Consider the following 27,585-nt stretch of genomic DNA (forward strand, 5'->3'; position numbering starts at 1 on the left):
ATAATGACTCACAATACATTACTGGTCACTTTCTCGCTTCTTTATCTTCCAGTCTGAAACACATTGCTTACGCTTAATCATCAGTGTAATGCACACACACAAAATTAGGCAAACAAAGGAATAAATACTAATCAGAGGCAACTCGAAGAATATTCAAGCTGTGTTTTGTTTCGCTTTCTCAAGTGCAAAGAAAAACCAACCTCTCAGTGTGCTACGAGCCAATGCACAAACGTGTGCTGAGTTCGATAAGAAACATGTTGTGCTTCTTTCGTCTCTCTGCTTACTATTTGGCATTTTCAGTCAATGACGTGCCTGTTATATTTTCTAAAATAAAAGTTCAAATAAAACTGAACATACTACTACATGTAATAAAACACTGCAGCCATGCATTGATTCTATAACTACATGCAGGCGTATCGTCTATAAAGTTGTGAAATGAACACAAAATCAACCCTTCTGGGTTTTTACTGAGACATCTTTCAATGTTAAAACCAAGGTACACACACGATAAATGAATACGGTTTCAACTGAAAGTAAAACTGAATATAAATAAATTAGTAATGGGGAGGGATAAGGGGTCAAAGGGGGGCTTTGTTGGAGGTCAGTATACAAGTTGAGAGGGAAATTAAGCATGGCGAGCAAATACTGCCAAAACAGAGGCTGAATCATCACCGCAATTTAAAATAAAAAATGCGGCGTCGGTAACTGATGATGCTAAAAGTTTACTTTAATCTGACGCTTTATGACGGAATCAATGAGTGGCAGTAACATAGCGTTGAGCTCCAAATAAGGCAGCAGTCAAAGTACAAAGTAAAAGCTTTAATTAACGGTCGAACTAAAACACGAATTACAATGGTTAAAATTGTCCATTCTGATATAATTGTTATAGCAGAATAAGTAACAAATGCAAAATCACCTCTCTTCTAGAGTATAGAAGCTAAGTGCCTAGAACAAGCAGTAATAATTTTTGATACGAGAATCTATTCGTAATTTGATTGCGGTATACAGATCTTTTACTTTCACAGTTCAGATACTTGATCCCTTGCTGTATGGCATCAAAGTTTAAAATCATAAAAACTATACACAGTTCCATCAAATTAATTATATCCCCTCCCTCCCCCCCCCCCCCCCCCCAAAAAAAAAAGGACAATGACGATTTGGGTCACATTGACACATATTTAAATGTGAATGGGTGAGGGTACGTAAACAGAAGAAGAGACACAGTAAGATCCTCACATTTGGCCCCCCTTTTTCCTGAACACATTGTTTCGTAAAAAAGCCTTTCAAAAAAGAAAGACTTCAATCACAGTCTGTAGAAGAGTCTTCATCTGTCCTTTACAACAGCTTCTATCACATGATGTAGTAATGATGTTAGCGTATGCCGCAGTGACTTGCGCAGCGCCGACGATCCCACCAACAAAAAAGTTTTGTTTGTTGTCTGTACACGATTCGCAAAAGGTGTTCCTGCGGTAAAACAACCACAGTCAATTCTTGTTAGATTCCACCTTTCTTTTATGTCCTTTCAAGAGTTCTGTTTTCCTTTCACGAGTTCTCCTTCCTTTCAAAGAGTTCGTCTTCCTTTCAAAGAGTTCTCTCGCCTTTCATTTTTAAAAATAAATGGACTTTCTTGATTCACATGGTGTGTGTCTTATAAAACTAAGCGATACATGTACTTTCGTTAGTTAAAAAACAACAACACATCAACATCCTTTCCTATTAAGTCCAGTTTACTCAGCATGTATGAAAGCAAAGAAAAATACTATTCAAAGTGCACAAAGTTGTGTATCGTCGTCCATGGCATAGAAACAAACATTTTTTTAAGAACACATTGACAGTGCATGTTCACACAATTCACACACTCTCCAATTGCACTCATTATTCATTCATGCACCAGATTTTTCTTCTTAATATACATTCCATTCAATTCCACAAAAACTTCTTTGTTTAACTTTCCTCACAACTTATTTTGAACAAAGTTTTTTTCACACCAAGTTCCTTTCAGTTTCACTCAAAAAATGATCTTTCTAATTCAACCACTCAAAAAACCCATTCACTTAAATACCATGTTTCACTTTGAGATTGTTGGGGAAAATTAAACAAAGAAGTTTTTATATATTAGTTAAGCTTAACGTGTATCATGTAAGCTTTATTTTTTGGGTGCTTTTTTTCTTCTTTTTTTAAAAATGTTTTTGTGAAGTTTTTTTTATAGTATTTAAAAAATATATATTTTCTTTCTGTTTTTCACCAACAAAACTGCACAGCGGCATCTTTTGTGGCAAAACACTCATGGTATGAAATGAAAGGATGTTCAAGCTGCGCGATGATGAAAAAGGACATGACTTACTGGTCCCTGTCAAGTAGGCTTCTGATGACATTGACATCTTCAAATGAGGTATAAAAAGTGGAAATATAGTTCATGAATATCGCAAAGCGCCCTTCCGGGAACCATCTCGAACGAACTGGATTAAGACAAAAGACGTGGAAAGAGTTCATGACTGACGCAGCGAAACAGTGACGTAGAGATGACGCGGCAGCAACGATGACGTATGAGATGCCACAGCAGGCCCACTTCGTGCAATATCTACGACGTTACGCCAAACGGGTTCGAAGCTGGGCGAGGGGAGCGTGATGTGACTCCCTTCCCCTGTCCTTTCTCGACCATCTTCAATAACACGGCCAGGAAGCGATGACGTCAGGTGATGGAGGCAATTAAAAGAGACTTCAACCCTTTTCATGTAGTACACCATCGTCCCAATTACATGTAGTTCAGGAACTTCTTCTTATTTTTTCTTTTGAACCTTTAACGCCGTGAAGAAAAACGTGTATACAGCTTCTGCTCGTATTCTGTCCACGAGGTAGCAAAGTTCCATCCGTACTCGTCAGTAAGTATAGTCAGTGTAGACTTTGCAGTCCAACCGAAAGCTTTTCAAAGGACGATCTCAGACAGACAGTAAGCTATTCTCGTCATCCATGGCCATCAAGTTAATGTCTCTGACGTCGGTAGGAGTGGTTGACTGCTCCATGAAGGGCTGGTTGGTCTTCAATGGGGTCTCCATGGTGGCGGACTCGGGTTGACTCTGGTTGACTAACTGTCTGAGGCTGGTCCTGATGATCTGCTCTATGGACTCCTGACACGCCCTCAAGCACTCCTGTAGGCACAGATACAAGACAAGGATTAAGACTTTGAGCGTAAGAGTGGTGGACTAATAGTCAACTTTCAGCGTAACAGTGGTGGACCTATTGTCAACTTTCAGCGCCTGCTTTAAAATATAAGGACATCGAGAATCATAAAGATTTACTGCAAAGTATACCTTTGTATGCGACAGTCACAGATAATAATACAGAGCAGAACGCTAGAATGTGGGTATAATTGCAGTAGGCAGTGCTACTGAAAGAGTAAAACAGCGGAATATACATTTTCACCTCAGCGTCAAAAAAATAAAAAATAAAATGAGTGACTGCACTTACCAGTTCAATGCCCGTGACCTGGTGAAGAGTGTCCGTGATGGAATCACAGGGCAACGCCAGACCCCGAATGGAGGCACCGATGCAACCAGCGGCGATCATAGAAGGGGGATACAGCATAAACTTGCAATCTGAAAAACACAAGAGAAAGAAACGTATAAGCTTGACGCTGGATGTAACAATGTGTACACAAAAACATGATATTTTTAAACGAGACCGACAGCAGAGAAAAACAGGGGACTGGTTTAAGGGAAGCAACTCGTGACGGCTTATCGAAGCGCCAAGAAGACGACCCACAGTGTTGACAATGGCGGCCACACATACTGAGAAAGGAATGTGTGAGGGCTGAACTCGACTCTGCAGTCGTGCACTCAGCTTGCCCTGCGTGTGACGTGGCTAGCGAAAAGAAGAAGTATTATTCTCCTTCTGGATTACTTTTTTGAGTCTGTGCAGGCTTCCGCCATATTACGTGCTACCTAAAAGTTTACAGTTTTGTTTTCAAGCGTCGCGGGAAGCTGAATTGTGCTTCAGTCATCAGTTTTTAATGTTGTTTGGATGATTAAGGTTACTCAGTGATGGGCTTGTGTTGGAACGGTGCTTTCCTTGTCGCCATTTTGCTTGTATCATCTGCGAGTCTCTTTCAACCGTGGAAAACACTGTGTAATAAAGTTGTTTGTGGAGAAATCGCGACGGGTATAATGCCGACAGTAATCTCGTTTTTACAATCACAGCATTCTCGATTTCCAACTCATGTGTCATTTTCAGCGTGGGAAGGCGCGAGCCCTGCAACATTCCTTAAAATTAGTCGCGGCAGCCAAGGTTACTGTCTCCAAACAGTCAGAAAACCCTTCGCTCGAAGCCGTTTGCCATTGTGCGTTTTGTTCGCCATCGCAATCTCTAACACAAGCATCGCTCAGTAAAAACGTCCGACCCGTAGGCAAGAGGAATGTTTACTGCTCTCGCACCTTCCCACCCCGATTAGTACCTCCACGAAAGTCGGGATAAATAGGTGAAAATAGCCCTGGGCTCGGTCGCCGGGTAACGGATTTCTCGCACTCTGTACTCAGCGTCCAGTTGAGAATACATGCGATGTCCATTGTAGATTTTTTTGCTTGTGTTGTGCCGAGCAAGAGAGGGCTGTGGGGCGACTATATGTGGGTCAGGAGGAAATGGAGACATTCTGCCCGATGACGTGTACCTTTGTTTGGGTCTGCATGGGGAAACGCGGCTTGTAGCATGTTTTCGTCCGCCCCGCTGGGTGTGTGCTGTTTTTATAGCCTGTGCCAGTGTACGTAAGTAAGTACCAAGTACTTAGAACCAGGCTGTAAATGTTATAAAGGTTTCTTGAAAAACAGTGTGCGTGGTGGTGGTGGTATGGTATTTGCTTGTAAGGTCGTCACAGTTTTGCTGGTAGCTTTGTCGTCATGTTGCAGACACACGTCGGTAGTTTACAAGAGACGTGGGGGATCACAAGAACAAAATAAGGAAGAAAAAAAATTGTAAGACTGAAAAGGTGGGCCAGCAGATGGCAGCAATAAGTAGGGGCCAGAGGAAGGGGGGTGTTGAGAGAGAAAGAGATGACCACTCAGTTTCATTATTTTCACTGACCACTCAAGTTTCACTTCCCAGGGAAAATTCCGGAACTAAAGAGAGCACCTCCTGTTATCAGTCTAGACACATTTATTTCCATTCTTTCTGCAGCGGGAGGAGAAGACGTAAGGGGGGAGTAGCTAAACCAGAGCAACAAAACTCGTGAGGAAAACAGGGCAACGTTGTCTTGCTCGCCAAATTAACCTTTCTTATCAACAGGTCACCCTCATGGCTACACTCAGACATTCTCTCGCAGGGGTGGGATGTAGTTTGGACTCCGCGAGGAGTTTCCCACGTTTGATGTGGCTGCCCCCACAAATAAACTGTAATGTTTGACTCCTGCACGAATTCTGGAGCAACAAGTGTGTGTGCTATAATCTCGTTCCGGCCTATGTGTGCGTCTCGTTTGCGGCTCTCGCCATCTTGATGAACCTGTCTACCCTGTTGATTTTTTTGTTTTTAATCTTTTCACCTTGCAGCAGAGATATCAGAGAGAAATGTGTGCCAAAAAGAAGCGCCATCGCTTGCTGGGACTATTGAAAGAACGCTGATACAGCAAGATGGATGTGCAGTCAAGAGGCGTGAAAAGTACACTGATGCTACTCCTGATTTTCAATTCTCGAAGAAAACTTGGGTCGAAACTCGTTCTTCCTTTGATATTCTTGTACTTACAGTCGTTCTTCGGGTACGGCTGAATGCAGATTCGCGAGTTTTTTTTGCAAGAGATAATCGAATTTCACAAGAAGATAATACGTGATAAAATGAGTTCCACATACTTTCTCTTTCTTCACTGATTAATCGACCACAGCTCAGTAACACACTGTTGAGTATCAAACAATTACGAACCACCTACAGAGCTCAGTTTTTAACATTTTAATAAGTCACTAAGAGTGGAAAGACATTGATGTGACGGGACTATATGACTTGTCCCACCAAAGTCAGGACTTTTATTGTACTCTAAATTATTATTATGCGCTCTCCCGCATCCGTTGCGAAGATGACCAACAGTGGTTCCTGCAACGTAAAGAATCCAGATCCAGATCCAGACAGAGCTCTCAGAGAATCATCGACACGGCGGGGAATTGAAAGCGACTACACTGTTTCTGTCGCCATATAATCTGTGTTCGAAGGCCAACAGTCTGCTTCCTTTCAACACTCGTCAGCAGCAGTTAGCAAGCTAAGCAAAATGATTATTCATTAGTGATTATCTGTGCCGAGTCAAGTGTGGCGACAATCCGGAACGAGCGCTGGAGAGCGCGAATCCTTGCAGCGACATCGCAAGGGGAAAAACTTTTGACAGTGCAATACTCTTTATCGGTACATTCCACAGGCGCAAGATTTCTGATGAATAGCAGCTAACGCACTGCTCTTCAATAGTGGCGATAAGTACAGCTCGGTGACATTATACTTTAACAAGCACAGTAACAGTCGTTACTTTCTCAAGTACTGAAGTCGACCGCGATTTCAAGAAAATTAGTCCGCTATGAATACCGACCACGTCAATCGTTTTAACCCCCGCTTTCTTTGTAATCCTGACAGTTTTCACATTAGGACCCCATTTTGTACTAAAAAAAACCCACGCAATCATGCGGTTTACCGGTAAGACACGTAGCCGCTCCTTCTAGATATGAATGGAATTTGAAGCTAAGGGACAAAAAACAAAATCTGTACCTGAGCTGACTTTGTTCAATTTAATACCTTCTCCGTTCACATATGAACAAAAGGTTTTGCGCGGTTAACATTTTCTGAGGGCTAAACAGACATGGGGAAGTCGGTGTACGTACTCGCATGCCTTGAAGTCGACCTGTCTCGTGCTAAGAATATTAATGCCGCTAACTCTCCGCAGAAAGAATTTCACACGCAACCAACAAGGCGCAAGCTCATCGGGTCAAATCTGATGTAAATAAACTGAGAGAAAAAACAGATTTTTTAACAAACGTGACGCTGCCAAAACATTTCTGCTGCGTTGCAGATTTCATTGAGACCTTTCAGACGACAAGATAACACTCAGATGACCGTTAAACCGCGGTCAGATTCATCGAGGCGTTTGTTTTCTCTTTTGTTTATGCTTCATAAAAACCTACCGGGGCGGTCGTAAACTATAAACCACCCACTCCTTCCGACGGCAACAAAAATGCCTTTAGCGTGCCTATCGTCCGCTTTTAACGACCGCGAAATTCCACTTGCGACAAAGAAGTGTCCAGAAAATGATAGCTAAACCGTGGATAAAAAGGGAATCTTACACACGCTGTTCACTTCTTCTCCTCTTATCGAACAAAATGCTTTACTTGTGTTGAAATATTGAAAAGTTACGATTGATGACTGGGATTTGGCCATGCGCGATTGTCGTGTGAGAAAGTAAAAATGCTGCCAAGAACTGAAAAGGTCACTTCCCGAACGTACATGGAAAGGATACTAAAAGTAAGCTCACCCCTCAAAGCGACTGTCAAACGTTCGCGGGGTGGTACCAAACTTCCCACGGGACGGGTAGCTAAAACCCAAAAGAAAAGTGTTGTGAAAGCTCTTCTTACCTGCCGCGCAGAGAGCGATGAAGGTCTGTGCGTGTTTCTTGACGTTCGGAACGGAAGCAGGGTCAAGCGGCAACCTGTGAACAATGTGTGCCACGAAGTCGTTGGGTGTGATAGCCGATAAATCCCACTTCAGCACGTGCAATACCGTAGACTCCATCTCCTGCAAAACAACAAGAGAAATCTACGAATAAGTACAGGGGATATCATGAAATAGTGATTACAATGTATAGACATCAGTCAGCACAAGCGTTACTTGTCTTATGCGCGGTTCTTCATAATTATAACTCAGTTGTACAACCTGGTCCCCTGTGAAAATTATTCGTGCTTGTGAGCGCTCACAAACAGACTTCCTCCAATAATCAGCCTAATGTCAACAATGGATACTGCTAGCTGCGATTATCAACCAGCAACAAACACTGTTCGTCCGTCATGCCATGAGACGAACAAAGACTGAGAAACAACACAATAACACAACACGAAAAAACAAAACAAAACAAACACAACTACGTTCGGAATTCGTGGGATTAAAGGACAGCTTCGCTATTTCTACAATATTGTAATTAGCTACAAAATCAACATATATGATAGTGAAAAGTACATTTCTCTTGGGTTGAACAGGGGGGACCGCTTTTCTGTCAAGACATCGACCCGCTTGTCCGGCAGTACGTACAGAGTCGCGGACTAGTGTCACTGCGACTTTGTATTCAGCGTCAATAGTTAATAACTACACAATTTATGTCCCTTTTGACCTTCCCTATGAAGCAAGAACTCTTAGCAATTTATGAACTCTCTACTTAATTCTGCGGTACAAATAATAATAATGATACCGCCCGTCTTCAAGTTGGCAACTAGGGAAGGAGCCGACTTCGCGAGGTGTGAAATATTACAATCCAACAGACCCTAGAAAGGCGGGAAGGAAAAAACAAATACCTCGGTAAAGCGACCAAATTAACTCAGGGGACAGTCTCTTTACTTTGGTGGTCGCTTCTTTCTCTTACCACTGTGGTGAACACCAAGACTTACTTCGGCGAAGCAGAGCGAAAGAGCTGGGGGGGGGGAGGAAATGTGCACACAGAAGCAGCCAATTACGTTTTTGCTGGTTTAGTGTGCACGGACAGAGGACCGCTTGGGTTTCAATCCATGAGATGCGCTGACCAGTATATAAAGTGTGGGTTTGTGTTGTAATGACATTTGCACGCCCCTGCCACCATGAGACGCATGAAGCGAAAGGGTCGAGAAACCACACACACAGCAAAATCTACTGAAGGAAGAAAAACAAACAAAGCACAACTACCACAAAGCGAGAGAGAGAGAGAGAGAGAGAGAGAGAGAGAGAGAGAGAGAGAGAGAGAGAGAGAGAGAGAGAGAGAGAGAGTGAGAGAGAGAGAGAGGCAGAGAGGCTGCTAATCCCATTAAGTCGAGGTAGATCTAACTCGTAAATCAAGCCGTCACAAGCACGCAAGGTGGCCAGCATATCTTGTTACCCTTTTGCCCTCAAGGAAGACGATACCGGTGTTTTTCTACTGAACTGACTGGACTTCGACGCAGCAGGTGCTGAAGTTTTTAGAGCGCTGAAGAGCCTCTCTATATGAATAGAAACACCTGAATATTCCGTTTCTCTCACACACACGACTCGCCTGCAGATTCCTTCTTATTTAACGTAAACTTAATATCCTCTCTCTCTCTCACACTCGATCCTTTTTTCTCTCTCTATCTTGAATACTCGAAAAACGACAAACGCAAAAAATCTCGCTTCCGCGTGTGCAAAGGAATGTCGACCGGTAGAACTAGCCAAAGGACTGGAGAAATCGATAACTTCGCATACGGGACCTCTGCCGTCGGTCGCATGCAGGAACCACCGGGCAGTCACCCGAACGAAAGAACTGGAATGACAGGTACGCGTAATGGTATTTCGATCGATTCCAGCATAACGGGGTAGAATTTCTAGGTCAGCGCTGGAACCAGAAGGCTCGAGTATTTGCTTTTCGTGTTTGTCTGAGGGAAGACTGGCAGAACAACTACAATCATGTACCTGCGGATCTTGGTTTTTTTTTGTATTCCCCCGCAGTCCTCTTTTTAACCTAAATTTTTTATTGATAGTCCATATTATTTATAGGTTCGATTTTAATAGTGCGTTTGTGTTTAAATAAAGCAAACAAACAAGAAAGGTAATAAGTATCGCCTGAGGGTAAAATCGACGAAACCACGCATTCCTGATGTGATAAATCAATCGTGACACAATATTTTACTTATTCATAATTGATGAAACAAAAACATGATACTGTTTATCAGACTGGAGAAGCGAAGAAAACTATTGGAAAAAACAATTATTATTTAAGAGTATTAGCGGAAACCGCGTGATGAATCAAATGTTAGGTCTATTACATTCATAGAAAGTGATTGAAACCAGGCAAAATCTCTTCTTTTTTTTAACAGTGCAAGGGTGCTCAAATTCTTGGCCCAGAAAAAAGGTAATACAGCTAAAAGGAATGGGTCATTTACGTCAAAACAGGTCAGAGGAAATCCTCACTGCTCAACCTAATCTTGCGGTCAACCATTATTGGACTCACGCTGCACAACGTAACAGCCCCACTTTCTCATAATTACAGCTGACGACTCTCAGTGATAGAAATCTAACACGCGCCCCTCGGCGATCGGCACTCAACAATACAACTGTAGACAACTGCAGTATAAGACTCCGTAAGACTTACAACGGTAAGCCTACTGAACAATACTACACTTAGTGCGGTTACGACTGGCTCAGCAAATACAGCCCCTTATAATGGAAGTGACCTCTGCGAGAACTGTACACTACAGTCTCAAGTCTATACCATACGCAACACCAAGAGTCGATCAGTCACACGACTACTCTGAGCTACAACCCTATCTTTTGCTAACACAAGAACACAGACAGGCTATGAGCAAACTACGTATAGGTGCCCATGACTTAGAAATCGAAAAGGGCAGATACACTGGAACACCAAGGGAGGAAAGACTATGCAGAAACTGTGGAGTGGTGGAGGATGAACTTCACTTCCTTGATTCGTGTACAATGTATGCTCATCTCAGGCAACAGTTATTACCGAATACTTCCACCGGCAGTGATGAAATAAGAGGCAGTTCTTTGTTTACTGACAGCGACATCCAAAGGCAATTGGCAAAATATGTGTACGATTGTTTTTCAACTACGCAGATGCAATGCGTCTTCCGACTGTCCCCAATAACTTATGCTCATCTTCAGGTCCTCTTTGTTCACCCTGTTCCACTTGGTTTTGTATTACATGTATGTTATGTTATATTGCTGTTTTTCCTGTACTTATGTATCTTGTATGTGTCAATAGGCTCTGTGCTTTAATGACAATAAATTCTGATTCTGTACAGAGTTGTGGGAGGGGAATGTGCGTCGCGCTGTACGGGTTTATCGCCCTATGTACAGCTATGTTACTCAGTCGCTCCCCCGTTTGACCGTGTTGGAATGTCTCCACTGCGATAATCTTGGGCATGACAATTGCCGGATTTCATATCATTACGCTGCCGACTCGCCGTTCAGCAATGCATGGTGTTCTGCCGAGAGCGAAAGATTAGTTTGCCAGTGCACAGCACTCGACTCTCTGTCACTGTTTTAGAAGTATAACCAGCCGATTACGGAACATATTTTTGCTAATATTTACAAATGGCGATGTTGTACAGTGTTAACCATTATTGTGCATTTTTGTTTGTTTCAGTATTGAAAATAAGAAATTAAGCTTACGTGTTGATATAAAGATGCCAAGTCGCCGCAAACATCAAACGATAGGGTCATTTTGCTGAATGCAATAAAATATGATTCTCAATCTCAACAAAAACGACAAGTTAACGACCTAGGAGCGCCCATCAGTGGCGAGAAACAGTGAGTGAAGATACGCGTTTGAAACTAAGACAGACGAAAAAGAAGAAGGGAACGGCGAATGCTATCATACAACGTTATCTTCCACATCCAACACAGACTGTCGTCGTTCTACTCAAGTGTTTCCCGAACACACCAACACACATTACATTACCACCACCACCCCACCCGACCGACTGGGTTTTCCCCTCATTTCGAGAAAATCAGCTATGCAGCGGGATCATAAATACAATTATTTAGCCTTTCTGTAATGTCAACTTGATCCTCCGAATGAAGGCTGTCGCTGAGTCTACTTTTGTGCAGGGGGAAAAAAGCATTGAATGAGAACTCGAGAGGGGCTACGAGATCCTTTCGTGGGAGGCGCGATAGCACAGCGGATACGAATCACCGTGCAGCGACGGAATCGCACTCGGTTTTGTGTACTGTGTTGCTCAGTGTCTGTCGATCTCCATGTATGTCCCTCTCTCTAAGCCTGTTCTTATTCTTCCCTGAGCCAATCCTATTCCTAATCCGAGAAGAAAAAGGCTACAGAAAGTAAAAGCAATAACAAGCAGGGCTATAATATAATCAGAGAGCGCTGTGCGGCGAAGGCCGTTCTTTAAGCCTTGCAGTATTGACCGCTACAGGTAAAAACAGCCAGGTATCGCCACAGAGCTCTCGATATAGATCCACATTCCATTCTGCCGACTCTCTGCGGCTTGGCAACGGAATGGGTTTTTGCGTTGTTTCTCTTCGTAGATTATTCGTACAGCTCTGATTTTTGTGTGTGAAACAACCCCTTCGGCCACCCTTTACTACTGAATGTAAATGACACCCCCTCCCCCGTCCACTACTACAGCAAGTAGTTCATCATCGTCGCAGCTTTGATTTTTGTCTAGGAAATATCTGTCATCATTTATATACTCTGTCTGGAAGCTGACTGTCGCTAAGCCGTATGGTTGCTGCTGCGGTCTGGGTGAGGCTGTCACATCGTCTGCATCTTAACCCCTGATTGCAAAAGATAGCGCCCCCCCCCCCCCCCCCGGGTAAAAACTACACACAGCAATATGAGCAAAGAGACTCGGACACCCTGATAGTGTGACAGCCTTGTGGTCAAGTAATGCAGCTTCCGTAATAACTATCCACCCGACAGCTGTGGCTAGACTAGAGATTGGAGATGGATAGATACATTAGGCCAAAAAAAAAAAATCTGTTTCTGGTAACATGGCTAAAAAAAATAGGGTCGGTAGGTCGGGATTTTTTTTTTTTTTTTTTTTTTTTTTTTTTTACCCCAAATGTAGACCAATAAAACTAACTTTAAAAATCGCGCAAAGAGACTGGATTCACTATACATAGAGACAAACACTGTACATAAGGAAGACGTGGAACTTGCGAAGAAAATGCGAAAAAGTGTTTGTGGGTTATCGTCCCTAGTCACATGCTGGCGGCGAAAACAAAATGGCGGATCGCGTAGGTACCGATCGTGTGCGAGGTGGTGGTAAATTGTGTTCGGCTTTTTGTTGCAAGAACGCCCGTTACAAACAGAGCTGCTTCGGGAAAACTTTCCACAAGTTCCCTACAGAAGAAAAAAGGTGGGTTGTGCAGTGATTATTTCATCAGGTTTACCTTCTTCAGAATGAGAATGCAATGGCTCGAGTCAACTCACTCAGTAGACTACAGCGTCAGCGAGTACTTACGACTGTGAGTGTGAGTCAGCAGTCAGTACAAAACAACAATTTACACTTGATGACAAACCCGTGGGCATATTTGCCGAAACCTTTATCAAACCTTGCTTACGGGAAAACTACAGTACAAAGGTACATCACTCATCCGTTTTGCGTTCAGGCAGAGCGTTAGATTTAGACTGAAGATCTGATTTAGCTTTTTTTGTCTTTCCTTTTTGCTTAGTTTAACAATAACATTGTTGTTTTTATTGTCAAACTAGGTGCAGAATATGGATGCAATTCACAAGGCGAGAGGACTTTGAAAAGCTGCAGCCAGCTGATGTTCAAGGTCTCAAGCTTTGTACTGATCACTTTGAGGCCAACCAGTAAAACAATCCTGCAGAGAGGATCACTTGTGTGGAATGCTGTCCCGACATTGTTTGCAGTGCCCAATCCACCACCGAAGGTTATTTATTTATTGGTTTTAGGTTTTTGCAAACCAAAGAAGCACACTATTAAATGCAGGTTGAGTAATGACAAGTTTGAGGCTGATGTAAGAATTGAAAACAAGTTAGCATTGTTCCCATCAAATAATGCCTGTTTGCATTTAGCGCAAAAAAATGATAAGGCCAACAAAAAAAAGTTACTTATTTTGGATCGACGTCTTGATTATGATGATATGATGAACTTATTTTGCAAAAAAACAGCCCCAAATGGCAAAAAAGGTATAGGGTCGGCGTCAACAACAAAAAAGTTGTATGTTTCTGGTCACCTGACCCTACCTATGTTTTCCCGACGACCCTAGACTTTTTTTTTTTTTCATTTTCAAAAATAAAAGGGGTATTCGAAAATCAATTGTTTTCCTGTTTTTCAACGAAATAGTTAAAAAGATGGTTTAAAAAAAAAAAGTTTAGAAAAAAAATCTCCACTTTTAGTCATGTTAGGTCACAAAAAAGTCTGTTTAAGGTAACGTAGCCCCCCCAAAAATAGCGTCGGTAGGTCGGCTTTTTAGTTTTGTATTTTAGCCATCTGAATATTTTAATTTTATTTTTTAATGCCCCCAAAAAGTCTAGGGCCGGTGGGAAAAAAATAGGGTCGGTCCGGATACCGTAAACAGATTATTTTTTGTTTTGCCTTACCAGAAACATACACTTTTTGTGTGTGGCCTAAGACCAATGCCATGAAATTGGGAGAAATGTTTCATTGTGACTGGGTGTTGGTTGTGAGTTTGTCAGTTAAAGAGCTGTGCAATTTGCAGGTTGCTAGTGGGAGGAAGCCACCATCGCAAAGGGTAGCTACAAATGAAGCCAGCACCGACCTGTCGCCTGATGCACAAATTGTTCAACCAGGTAAGAGATTTTTAACCATGAAGAACACCCTGACATCAAAAAATGTTTAAACTCATCCATTACATAGTTGATAATCGCTGTATAGGGTGACGGGCGCTGTGGCGGGGTGGTAAGACGTCGGTCTATTAACTCGGAAGGTCGAGGGTTCGAATCCCGGTCGCGGCCGCCTGGTGGGTTAAGTGTGGAGATGTTTCCGATCTCCCAGGTCAACTTATGTGCAGACCTGTTAGTGACTTATCCCCCTTCATGTGTACACGCAAGCACAAGACCAAATACGCACGAAAAAGGTCCTGTAATCCATGTCAGAGTTCGGTGGGTTTTAGAAACACAAAAATACCCCGCATGCTTCCTCCGAAAGCGGCGTATGGCTGCCTAAATGGCGGGGTAAAAACGGTCATACACATAAAATTCCACTTGTGCAAATAAATGAGTGCACGTGGGAGTTTCAGGCCACGAACGCAGAAGAAGAAGAAGCTGTATAGGGCGGATGCATGGATGGATGAAATTGTACCTGTAGTTCCCACACGTAATGATGGGAAACATATCCTGTTAGAGGCATGGTGTAACAAGAAACAATTAAGTGGCTCTATTCCCATCTCCCCCCCCCCCCTTTCCCCGTCGCGATATAAGCTTCGTGGTTGAAAACGACGTTAAACACCAAATAAAGAAAGAAAGAGGCATGGTGTGTGAGGAGTTTACCTGGTACTGTTGTCCTAATCAATCAATCAATCAATCAATATAAAGCTTATATAGCGCGTATTCCGTGGGTACAGTTCTAATGGCCTCACCCATTCAGTACCAAACAAGGTCAATTCCATCATTGTTCCACATCGTATCCATAGTTGCTAATACACTTCATTTCTGGCCTGCCTTCCTACGCTATTGTTTATTTTCATTTTGTGATTGAATTACACATGTTTTAATTTCTTCCAGGTTGTAACTTGTTATGGTTATGTTATTTTATGTGTGTTTTGTGTGTGTGTTTTCTTTTTTAGATGACATTCAGGCGATCCTGGAGGACATAGGATGTAAAGCATCAAAGTCGTCATCCTCCCCATCCCCTCGTGAAGCGGAACTTCGGCAGAAGGTCAACAAACTGAGGAGCAAGGTTTTCCGATTAGAAAAGACAACGATGGAACCCCGTGTAAAACGAGCGAGTAAATTAGCCAAGCCTCCCAAGAAAGACTTTGTAATAGAACAGTTGTCTCATATATTATCAGGCGAGGCGAGCTATTTTGCCATTTATGCCTGTTACATATTTACCGGTTATCTGCTGCTGTATCCAATCCTGGCAGAGACGGAACGCATGTTACCAAGGAGCCGAAGGAGAGTCGATGAGATGAGAGAATGTGATTAACAATTGCCAACTCTCTCCGTACAAAGAGGGTCCAAAATTGTATCAAAATATAGATCGTAGGGAATTCAAAATAAAAAAAAGACAATAGACAAAACATGTACTTCGGCTCATAGAGCCTTCTTTAATTTTTGACTCAAAAGTCCATGCTCCGAGAGTCCTTTTTTTTAATTTTGAATTGCCTACCATCTATATTTGTATACATTTTCAAAAAGATTCAACAGTCACCTTCCGTTATTCTTGAACTTGGCTATCCCAGCCTTACCTCAACATTCGATATTCCTGTGATATTTTTGACGTAAAATCAATTGTTACTGTAAAACACTTCGGCAAGAGGATTGGTCCAAGCAAACAAATAATAAACTTGTAAGATTTTTCCTGATATTTCCGATCAATTGCCTATGGTTTTATTTAGCTAAAAGATTCAAACGTCACACCTATGACTCATGGCTATTTTTAAGGGGAGAGTAGCATCCCTGGTGTGTTGTTTTTGATGTACCTTTTGGTCTGTTTACAGTAACATAGGCACACAAAAAGAGGGTCGGTAGGTCGGCTTTTCTTACTTTTTTTTTTATAACCATCTTTTTAAATTATTTTGCAAAAAAAACAGGAACAAAATTGATTTTTTTTCTTTTTCTTTTTCTCCAAATGCCAAAAAAAAGGTCTAGGGTTGGCGGGGAAAAATAGGGTTGGTCGGGATACCGTAAACAGACTATTTTGCTTTGTTTTGCCTAAGCAATGACTAACAAACTTTCTTTAGGGTCTGACATTGTATATACTATACAATTTTTGGGGTATTAACTAAATACATGTATACAGTTTTTGATTCCTTTTATACTTTTTCACAAATTAGCCCCCCCCCCCCCCTTTTTTTTTGTAGTCTGCCCTGGGGGCGGGAGGTCTCCTAATTTCGGTTTCTAGGGTCATCTTATGCTTCCCCATGAGCTGAGAACTTAATTTAAAATGGGCCACGATTTTTTTATTTGTATTTTGTAATTGTGCCTTTGTCCAGTCACATGATTTCACTTTGTACTTAAAAACTTGGCACTGTCATCATTTATTGCTATTTATTGTTCAGTTGTTCAGTATTTATTGCTATTGGGCATCAGTTGTTCAGTTGCCCTCTTTCGAATGAGCCATGCATGCATTATGGATGTGTTTAGCGAATTGGGATACCTCAAGCAATGTAAAAGAAGAAACAATGTGAAGCAAACATATAGCACCAAATAAAATAACCGAATCAAAATGGAAACTTCTTCAGTGTATGTGTGTGTGTGTGTGTGTGTGTGTGTGTGTTTGCTGTTTTAAATACCGAAAATGTGAAAATAAAGCAAGTCACAACATGAGAAAGATCGACTGTACTAGTCATAACAAAGCAGGAAACAGCCTGATCAGCATGCAGCAAAGGGGAATAACTCATATTTAGCCATTCTCATTTCTAAGCATGCCCAATGAGGAAGTTATCCTTCTTCCCATTGTAGTTTCTTTGATAGAGACAAGACACTCAACACATTTACAAATCGTCAGCGGACTTTCGTTTTCACACGTTTTTGTTGTTCATTTTCTCACCCTGTCCTTTACCACCAAAAAAATATAAAAACATTTTGAGTTTGGAAAAAAAAAGTTTAGGGTCGGCGCCGAAATTTAGGGTCGGTCGGGTGACCAGAAACAGACAATGTTTTTTTTTTGGCCTTAAGGAGATCGGAGGAAGGGAAGGACAAGCAGCTCACACGTTATCTGTTCATTTCATCACGCTGAACAGAGTACTACTACTACTGAAGCACTTTACCACTCACACAATGACAAAACGTAACGATAACCAAGACGACACAACACAGAACATGCACGTCGTTTTGGCAGACAGCATTTAAGTATCCACAAGCTGTCGCAGAAGCCGATGAGTGAGAATAATCCAAATGCCACTTTCTGAATAATCATGTCAGAGCATCAATTATTGTATTAAAAAAAATTAAAACGTTAAAAAAATAAAGAAAAAATAGTAAATCTAAATTTATAATTATACAAAGAATGCACAATGTGTGTATTATACCCTGAGTTCTGACACTGAGATGGAATTGTCCGTGTACAAGACCAGCTGTTCGGCCGAGATGTGATAGTTCTCCTTCAACTTGGAGGCGAGGAACATGCACGCTGCCCCTAAGCACTGTAACCGTGTCCGGTGAATGTTTTGCACGCACAGAAATCTGTCCAGGTAGTTCATCGCCAAAGGAAACACCTCCTCCTCCGTGCTCTGCTCCGTGCACACCTGTTGTCGGGGAGAAACAGAGAAGAAAGAAGTGTAAATATTGGGGAAGTGTGCTATTTTATATATTTAAAAAATCACTGTCAGGACAGTGACAAACAGAAAAAAAAGTTCAGCTGACGTTTAGAAAAGAAAGAAGAAGAAAAGACGAGAGCATCAAATGCAAACTAGTCAAAAAGATTTAAAGGAATAATACGCGAATACAGTCACAATCATGTATGTGTGTGTCAAAAACAGGGGTATGATAGTGTGTGTGCGTGTGTGTGTGAGAGAGAGAGAGAGAGAGAGAGAGAGAGAGAGAGAGAGAGAGAGAGAGAGAGAGAGAGAATACAGAAAGAAAGAAAGAGAGACAGCAAGGCAACAGCCAGAGAAAGAGACGAAGCAGTCCCGCCACGATCTAACCCCACCCTCTCAGCCCACCGACAACCACCCACGTCCCCCACTATAACCAACGCATCAAACTCCTTCCTTGTAAACTGACTGTACACCAAAGTCAATGTGTTGGCCTACCAAGACCATAGTCAATCCCTGCCATGAACATCCTCTCCCACACTCACCAGTTAAGACAACCGCTGCTGACAACCACAAGTCAAACGCATCAACTGCATATTTCATCAACAGAAATAAACGAACAAAATCGTGATAACGAAGTAAATGCAGGTACTGAGACTTATTTATTAAAACAAAAATCTTATGTTCCCAGAAGATTCAGCTCAATCAAAGATCAAGCAGAAGGCGGGGTACAAAAACCTTCGTGTAAGGATCGATTTTGCAGAGCTAAGCGAAAAACGTCGAAAATAAAAAGTAGCAGAACGTGTTTACGTGATCAGGAAATGATGGTTAAACTGTTGCCAGTAACTGCCACTTTTATCTAACAAAAATCTCTAAACCAAAAATTGCTGATCCAACAGTACCCCTGTCACTCGTACATTGACTTAAGTGTATGGAGCAGAGAAACTTGAACTAGAAAGAAAAAACATCATTACAAATATTAAAGAAAAATTGCGCCAGTACGCCCACTCACTGCATATATATATGAGAATCTAGACGAGGCCTCTTTTCAGAAGTGAAAACTCAGCAAGAAAGAAAAGTCATGCAGAGCTAGGGCTCTACACTAGTCACAGTTCACAGCATTAGAAATATTCGTAAAAATTCCCCTAAGGGATAAAGTTCGAGCAAAATAGGTGCAAGAGACTCTAAGGTACACCACTTATCAAAAAACATGAGAAAATCAATCATAGTTTGTGTTATAAAACGAAAAGCTACAACATTCCAGACGGGGAAAAATCTCACCCAAGGACACGTCTGCAGTTTGCTGGCAGAGTGCCCAGAGAAATAGGTCTCTGTCAAACGCGCATAACTTGAGAAAAAAGCACCCCACTGCACCAAAAAACATATCGACGTGTAGGGGAATTAATGCACTTTCCGCCAGTAGCAAAATCACCATCGATTTTGCAATGTCGGTGTGTTTTTTACCATACCGCAATAAGCCAACCATAGCACATCCCGCCCAAACGCCCTTACTCCCGCCATGTTGAAAAACCCTGGAATGCTCGCCCGACTTTTAGGGTTGAAAAAATCGAGAAAAATCAACAGGGATAATTCAGGTGAGATTTTAATATCAAATTTGACTCTCGAGCCATTTATCTACCTCCAGAAGCCAATTTTATTTGTAAAAACCCACTTTTTCGATATGAAAAAAGCAAAAATATGCGATAGGTGTAAAGCCTCTTACCTCAGCCATCCACTCTGACACCATTTTTCTCATGAACGGTCTGATGTCTGTCTGAACACAGTTGAAGTAGCAAGCTGGTGGAACGTATTTATCCTCCGCAGACAGCAAGTTCTGTAACACTCTTTTGTCGTTCAATAATACGGGGTCTTCGAACGCCCGATTCACTCTGCTTGATTCCATACACACAAGTCGCTCCATGGTATGTGGAGAGTTGACGAAACCGTCGGATCCCAAGTCTCCAATGGTAAGCGCACTGAGCTCCGAAGGAGAGACTTGAAGTGATAGATCCAGCGTGTCAAAGAAAGTCCAACACCGAAGATTTTTTCTCTCTCTCAACACACAACACAAGAAATCGAAGAACGTGTGCGCTGACCGGTGTCTTTTAGCCAAGTGGTGAAGTGAGGAAGATTTGCAGAGCCGGTATGTTCCAACTCTCCGCACCTCGTCTCGCAACAGACTGCCACTCTGACTGTGAGCCGGCTCCTCGTGCCTATCAAAACCTTTCAATGAGGACTTGGTATATCGCTGCGCATGCGCACCGCTTCGCTTCACCGTCGGCACGCTCGCACGCAGCGCGAAAGGAAGTGATTTTATGAACAATTGGTGCTTTGGCAGGCGTCGATAGGGGTATCGATCAGTTGGGGGATCTTTGACGAACACGCTCGTATGCCACACGTAGGTATTTACTGTCAGGTTTTGGGGGAAAGTCTTTTTCTTCAAGGGGCATCCACTGTCACAGCCACGGTGGCTGCTTAATATTCATGAGGGCACTGCGAGCGAAAGTAAACAAAGAGAGAGACTGGCCGCGGTCGACGGATAAGATGAGAGAAAAGGCGATGGTGCTTGAGTGCGAAGGAAGAGGCATTTGTCGGCAATTTCCACTTATTTTCTGTAAATTTTTCTTATAGGAATTTTTCAGTGACTAAACTTGCCGTTGTGGAAAATGTGGATTCGGCACTGAGAGAGAACAAGGTTTTATTTGACTTCTTTCTCTCCGCATTCCATCGGTGGCTCAAATGCAGTTGACCCAGAAACGCAGGAATTGATTTTTTTGGCCGCAAGTGCATGGATTCTGGCGAAAAAGATATGCTCATACAGCTTTTCCAACTGCCAATTAGAGTGCCATCGTTTGTGTTGCGTTTGTAGAGTAAAAAACTGATTTTTGATGAATATTTCGCGTCACACAGTTTATAGTTGCTCAGGCTGCACACTATTTTTAGTCCGTCTGGAGGCTACCGCTCTTCGGGTCAATCCGCCCAGCCAATCGGAAGGCCTGTACCTTTCGCCCGATTCAGTCAATGAAGGGTAGTAGAGTACACTCGAGGCTGTGCAAAGCGCGCAGCCAAAAGTATGAATGAAGCAAAGGCCCTGTCAATCATCCGTCGCTCCGCCCCTAAAGCGTGCGAGGGCCTCACACACAGTGTTGGAGGCGGGGTCTCGGCGAGAAGAGAAGAGTGCAGATTGGCCAAAGAGAGCACCTGTAGTTCTTGTCAGCACGAGGTATCTATGCAGCTGATTCAGCACGACTTTTCTCTCCCCTTTCAACCTCTCTCTCTTTTTCTTGACTCTCTCTCTCTCTCTCTCACATCACAACTACAGGTTGCTGAGTCGGGTCTGAGCTGAAGGAATGTTGCTCGTTTCAGACAAAGACAGCACGAGTTGATGCCCCGAGAAAAGCACGAGTTGATGCCCCTACACTGGTACTGCGCTTGCGTGAAAGGCTTGTGTACTTCTGTTGAAATGGGTCATACTGAAGATATTGGCTGATCGCTTTAAACAAATTAAAAATAATGACATTTTTTACGAGCCACGTCCTTTACTCTTATTTTGTTTTCATCATGTCGTTGTATTCTAGCTGAAGCAGAAGTATGATGTTGCCATTTGTCTATAGATAGATGTGTGTCAATTCAACGCGAAAACCATGTTTACGGGATTAGTCGTGGAAGTACGTCAAAAGTATTGCTTCCCACCACGATTTTACCTTATTGTCAACACAGTACCAAGGTTCTCTGGGCTGAACTCGAGAATATATAGGACATTCAAGTTAAACATTACTTATCTCTCTATCATATATAATATGACCAAAAAAGAATAATACTGTGAAGCAACCTCTGCATAAGTTTTCCCCAAAAGACTGCTGCTCGCTAGCGTACACCCCCCCCCCTCCTCCACGCACACATTGCAACACACACACACATACTATTGTAACACACACACACTACTGACACACAGAGTGGAATGCTGATCTCACACGATCAAATCAGTGTAGTGTCAACAGTCGAGTCAGTGTATACCACATGATATAATATATCTTAGTTGTGTTGATGCTCAGCCGCGAGCAGCGGTGACAGTCACAGTCAATTAACTGAAGTGCATCATTGCAGATTTTCTCAGAAAGCAGGAAATGTTAAAGGCACAGTAAGCCTCCCGTAAACCATCACAGAGCTCCCCGAGCGTCTAAATACAGTACAAGCATACTTCCATTTGAACGCTCACCGAACGGGAACATCCTGGCTGCTTTCTGTCGAGCGTGAGACATTTTCAAAGAATTTATTTTCGTAGACTTGTTCCGTTAACAACAACGGCGCCTCGTTTTTGCGCTAGACCTAACTTTTAAAATCTAAATAATAAATTGACAGCTTGTTACACAAACATTCTTTAATCATAAAAGAATTCGTTTTTCATCAAGACAAGATCAGAACAATTCGAAGTTGTGAAAGTTTAAAAAAGGAAAAGCCCGGAAGCAGGGTCACGCAAGGGTCGTAGCAGACGACGGCCGGTTTATCCGAGTGCAAATCGCCGTTCCCCTCAACAGTCAAAAGCCATCGCTAGAGTTCTTGTGAACCACAGCCGTTGTTTCGTGCATAAAAAAACGTGCTATTGTAGATAAGCTCACGTCGAGTCGCATTCAAATGACTAACTATGACGACTGCATTGTGAAAAGGGAAAACTGGATCACACGGGTTCACGATGGCTCAGGGGTAAGATAAACCACGCAAAAATAAATTCTTTGAAAATTGTTCGCTCTTTACGGAGGGCACCTAGGATGTTCTCAATTGGTGAGTGTTTAAATGAAAGGGTGTTTGTACTGTGTGTAAAAGCCTGACCGTATCTGTGATGGTTTACGGGAGGCTTACTCTGCCTTTAACCGATATAATGTGACAGTTGGCACGTTCGTTCGGAACAGAGGTAGCGTGAGGCAATTCTTGGTGTTATCCCGAAGAAACGTGGAATAAGCTTTTCAACAACAGCAACAAATTGTATAAAAAAATCGAAAAGGCTATTTTGCCGGTACCGGCAACGTAGTCCGGTATGTACCGGCAAAATAACGATATGTTACGGTAGAGGCTATTTTGCTGGTAGAGGCTCTCTCTCTCTCTCTCTCTCTCTCTCTCTCTCTCTCATCTCTCTCTCTCTCGTCTCTCTCTCTCTCTCTCTCATTCTCTACAAACAATTGGAGCGTGCAGGCCATGTCGTACTCCAAGAGGATAACGGGCACTTTTCCGTGACCAGTTCAGAAGGGGAAATCTGCGTGACGCCAATATCCTGTGATTGTAGCCTACTTTCTACAAGTCCATGTCGCCACCGTGTCGACATATCTTCGCTGTGAGAAATTGAGCGTGTTAGATTCTGTTGTAAAAATGTGGGGATCTGGAAAACATGTAGCGGTTGTGGAACTAGTGTATGATATGACAGTCGCCCCAAACCCACCACCACCAACAACAACACCACAGTCTGACGAGGAGGGTTCATCCGCACCAAGGCCTACGACGTCTCACGAGGATGGTTCATTCGCACCAAGGCCTACGTCTACGACGTCTCACGAGGATGGTTCATTTGCACCAAGGCCTACGACGTCTCACGAGGATGGTTCATTCGCACCAAGGCCTACGACGTCTCACGAGGATGGTTCATTTGCACCAAGGCCTACGACGTCTCACGAGGATGGTTCATTTGCACCAAGGCCTACGACGTCTCACGAGGATGGTTCATTTGCACCAAGGCCTACGACGTCTCACGAGGATGGTTCATTTGCACCAAGGCCTACGACGTCTCAAGAGGATGGTTCATTTGCACCAAGGCCTACGACGTCTCACGAGGATGGTTCATTTGCACCAAGGCCTACGACGTCTCAAGAGGATGGTTCAGTCGCACCAAGGCCTACGACGTCTCACGTAGCGGTTGTGGAACTAGTGTATGATATGACAGCCGCCCCAAACCCACTACCACCAACAACAACACCACAGTCTGACGAGGAGGGTTCATTCGCACCAAGGCCTACAACGTCTGACGAGGAGGGTTCATCCGCACCAAGGCCTACGTCGACGTCTCTTGATAATGTGACGTTACCACCAAAATCCCGGAAGAGAGGCAGACCAAAAGGAAAAGTAGTAAATGCTATTGGACTGCCTATCCGGAAAAAATGCAAGGTTGACAAACCGGTTCCCTTTTCAAAGAAGTCCTCGGTGGATCGAGACAGACAAATTCTGAGCTACTTTGTCGGTGAGGCAGACACAATCCGTGCTCTGAAAGGCGAACTTCTTTCAGAGGAATCCGTTGAGCAGGTACCTTCGGCAGTACCCACAGCAGTACTGGACGTGAACATATCCATCATGAAAGTTCGGCGATATTTCGACACGGACGGTTGGACAGCCGTCCAACACGTCTACTCGGCTGTACGGTCTTCTCTCCGGCCGTACTGTGTGTGCACTATGTGACGATGACTTGTTGAATACTCAATCTATTTCATGTGATTCATGTCTCAGATCCCTCCATCTGCAATGCGCTGGAAAACGCTCAAGACCAAAAACCAAGTTCTGGTTCTGCAGGAACTGCTATGAATGACACACACACACACACACACACACACACACACACACACACACACACACACACACACACACACACACACACACACAGACGTAGAGACAGAGAGTCAGCGACAATGATCATAGAGAGAGAGAGAGAGATGTGACGATGACTTGTTGTATATTCAACGTCCGTATATTCAATCTATTTCATGTGATTCATGACACACACATCGAGACTTGTGTGTTGCCTTTGTGAGATGGAGAATCCGACTAGACGTTTCACTTTACTAGCTTCAGCAGCGTCCAACCGGCAAAATAGCCTCTACCGTAACATGTCGTTAGTTTGCCGGTACCGGCAAAATAGCCATTGCGATAAAAAAAAAAAAAAACCGAAAAAAAACCCATTTTGGTTACAAGTTGAATTAAAAAAAATCGTGTAAAATTCAAGAAAAATAAGTCACTTTTTCGACATTCCGCCATTTAGGTATGTCCCTTGAACATGGACATAAGTTTACGGAATTATTCAAATGTCAAAATCATAGCTTTTCTATAGCATTTCTGTGTGTGGGGTAGTTTGCAACAGCGAATCTTTGAATTAGTATTGTCTTTGAACATTATCAAAACTCGAGCTTATAAATATACTACATGTACTTCAAACCGAGAATCGTGCGTGTCGAATCAAAATAGACAAGTACGCCTAACGAAAATAACCCTTTACTCCCGTCACTGTTGATATTTGGTAAGCGACAAACTGGGGAGTATCAGATAAAGGTAACACAGAGATGACGGTCATAGACATTTCCAAGGTCAAGGCAGACAACAGTTGTAATGCAACAGTGTTGTTCCCAGACACAAGACAAATAGTTCAACTGAGTCCGGATTTAAAACATGTTTGGGTCAAAATGTCCTGGACGCCAACAAATTGTTGTGCCAAAAGTCATCCAGTGTGTCAAAACTTGGACATATTCGACCGGCCCTGGGCAGGCTAATGCGTCAGATAAAATTTAAAAACAACCTTGACTGAAGACAGCTAGAGGCCTGGACACAACACTGGTGCCACTAATTGTGGGTTCTTCATTACTGCGCATAAGTTACAGCACATGCGACCTAGATAGCAGAGGGTGGGGAAGGGAGGATCTTGCAGGAAGTTGATATTACGCTTCCCATTTTCAAAGTTAATGCACTAAATTAATACTGTACCACGGTAAAGAACCAAGTTTGATTCGCACGTGCCAAAATATTCTTGCCGTATGGTATTACCTCATTTTAAAAGACCAACGGCAGATATAAGATAAAGTGCATAGATACATAGCTATACGGTATCCTGAAGAAACAGTTGAACGTGTTAATCGGAGGCCGTCTATCGACATATTGGCATTACAATAAGATGTTTCAAAGTTCAGCAAAACTTGACCAAAAAATAAACAAACAAACAAACAAAACGGAACATAAAATTGCGACCGGAAGCTTACTGCTGCTTACAACATTAGGCAGTGTCAGTCAGAGTGCACGTGCTAAATTGATGAGACATGACTTGCTACGTCAGTGCGTGCACGCATGCATGCAACCAACGTAAGTTACAGACATCTAAACTAAATTAGAGGTTACAAACTGATGAAGGAGGGAAAAAACAGACAAAAAGTTGGGAAAAGGAGGCGCAGAGAGAAAAAGAGAGGTAAGCGGAAGTGTAACATACTTTGCGTTCCGACAGCACGTGCTCGATGACAAATGACGTGCTGCCATGCAGCAACGTCCGTGCACTTTCCTAAAACGCGTGTCATCTTTTTGTTTCATTCCATCATTTTCATGCATAAAAAAACAAAAATAGAAAATAAAAATGAGAGAGAGCAAAGAAGCAAATTAAGAAGGAACTGCCCAACGAATGGTTGTGTGATGCGCGCGCCCGCAGCGTGTTGGCGTACATATACATGTGCTTGTCACATCTCGCTTTCAGCCTTCACCGCCGGCTAGCCACAACAACAACAACAAGTCGCGTAAGGCGAAAATACAATATTTAGTCAAGTAGCTGCCATTTTTCAGCAAGACCGTATACTCGTAACATCGTCAGTCCACCGCTCACGGCAAAGGCAGTGAAATTGACAAGAAGAGCGGGGTAGTAGTTGCGCTAAGAAGGTTAGCACGCTTTTCTGTACCACTCTTTGTTTTAACTTTCTGAGCGTGTTTTTAATCCAAACATATCATATCTATATGTTTTTGGAATCAGGAACCGACAAGGAATAAGATGAAAGTGTTTTTAAATTGATTTGGACAATTTAATTTTGATAATAATTTTTATATTTAATTTTCAGAGCTTGTTTTTAATCCGAATATAACATATTATATGTTTTTGGAATCAGCAAATGATGGAAAATAAGATAAACGTAAATTTGGATCGTTTTATAAAATTTTTTTTTTTTTTACAATTTTCAGATTTTTAATGACCAAAGTCATTAATTAATTTTTAAGCCACCAAGCTGAAATGCAATACCGAAGTCCGGGCTTCGTCGAACATTACTTGACCAAATTTCAAACCAATTTGGTTGAAAAATGAGGGCGTGACAGTGCCGCCTCAACTCTCACGAAAAGCCGGATATTGACGTCATCAAAGACATTTATCAAAAAAATGAAAAAAAACGTTCGGGGATACCCAGGAACTCTCATGTCAAATTTCATAAAGATCGGTCCAGTAGTTTAGTCTGAATCGCTCTACACACACACACACACGCACGACACACACATACGCACATACACCACGACCCTCGTTCGATTCCCCCTCGATGTTAAAATATTTAGTCAAAACTTGACTAAATATAAAAACAAGTCGCGTAAGGCGAAAATACAACATTTAGTCAAGTGCTGTCGAACTCACAGAATGAAACTGAACGCAATGCAACGCAGCAAGACCGTATACTACGTCATCGTCAGTCCACCGCGCACGGCAAGGCAGTGAAATTGACA

General features: G+C 42.6%; 1 protein-coding gene and 1 long non-coding RNA gene across 2 annotated transcripts; one reads left to right on the forward strand and one right to left on the reverse strand.

Moving 5' to 3' along the window:
• Positions 1–1,124: 1,124 nt before the first annotated feature.
• LOC138962410 (G1/S-specific cyclin-D2-like) lies at positions 1,125–20,273 on the reverse strand. The gene is made up of 5 exons (XM_070334213.1): positions 19,817–20,273; positions 17,869–18,084; positions 7,587–7,746; positions 3,469–3,596; positions 1,125–3,149 (listed from the first exon to the last, which is right to left on the reverse strand). The coding sequence occupies exons 1-5, from the start codon at positions 20,012–20,014 to the stop codon at positions 2,940–2,942; spliced, it is 912 nt and encodes a 303-aa protein (XP_070190314.1). The 5' UTR covers positions 20,015–20,273; the 3' UTR covers positions 1,125–2,939.
• On the forward strand, positions 12,805–17,064 carry LOC138962411 (uncharacterized). The gene is made up of 4 exons (XR_011454506.1): positions 12,805–13,043; positions 13,397–13,581; positions 14,374–14,464; positions 15,460–17,064. It is a non-coding gene; the product is annotated as an uncharacterized lncRNA (long non-coding RNA).
• Positions 20,274–27,585: the final 7,312 nt, after the last annotated feature.

This window comes from Littorina saxatilis, linkage group LG3 (assembly GCF_037325665.1).
Source record: "Littorina saxatilis isolate snail1 linkage group LG3, US_GU_Lsax_2.0, whole genome shotgun sequence".
Taxonomy (NCBI): Eukaryota; Metazoa; Mollusca; class Gastropoda; order Littorinimorpha; family Littorinidae; genus Littorina; species Littorina saxatilis.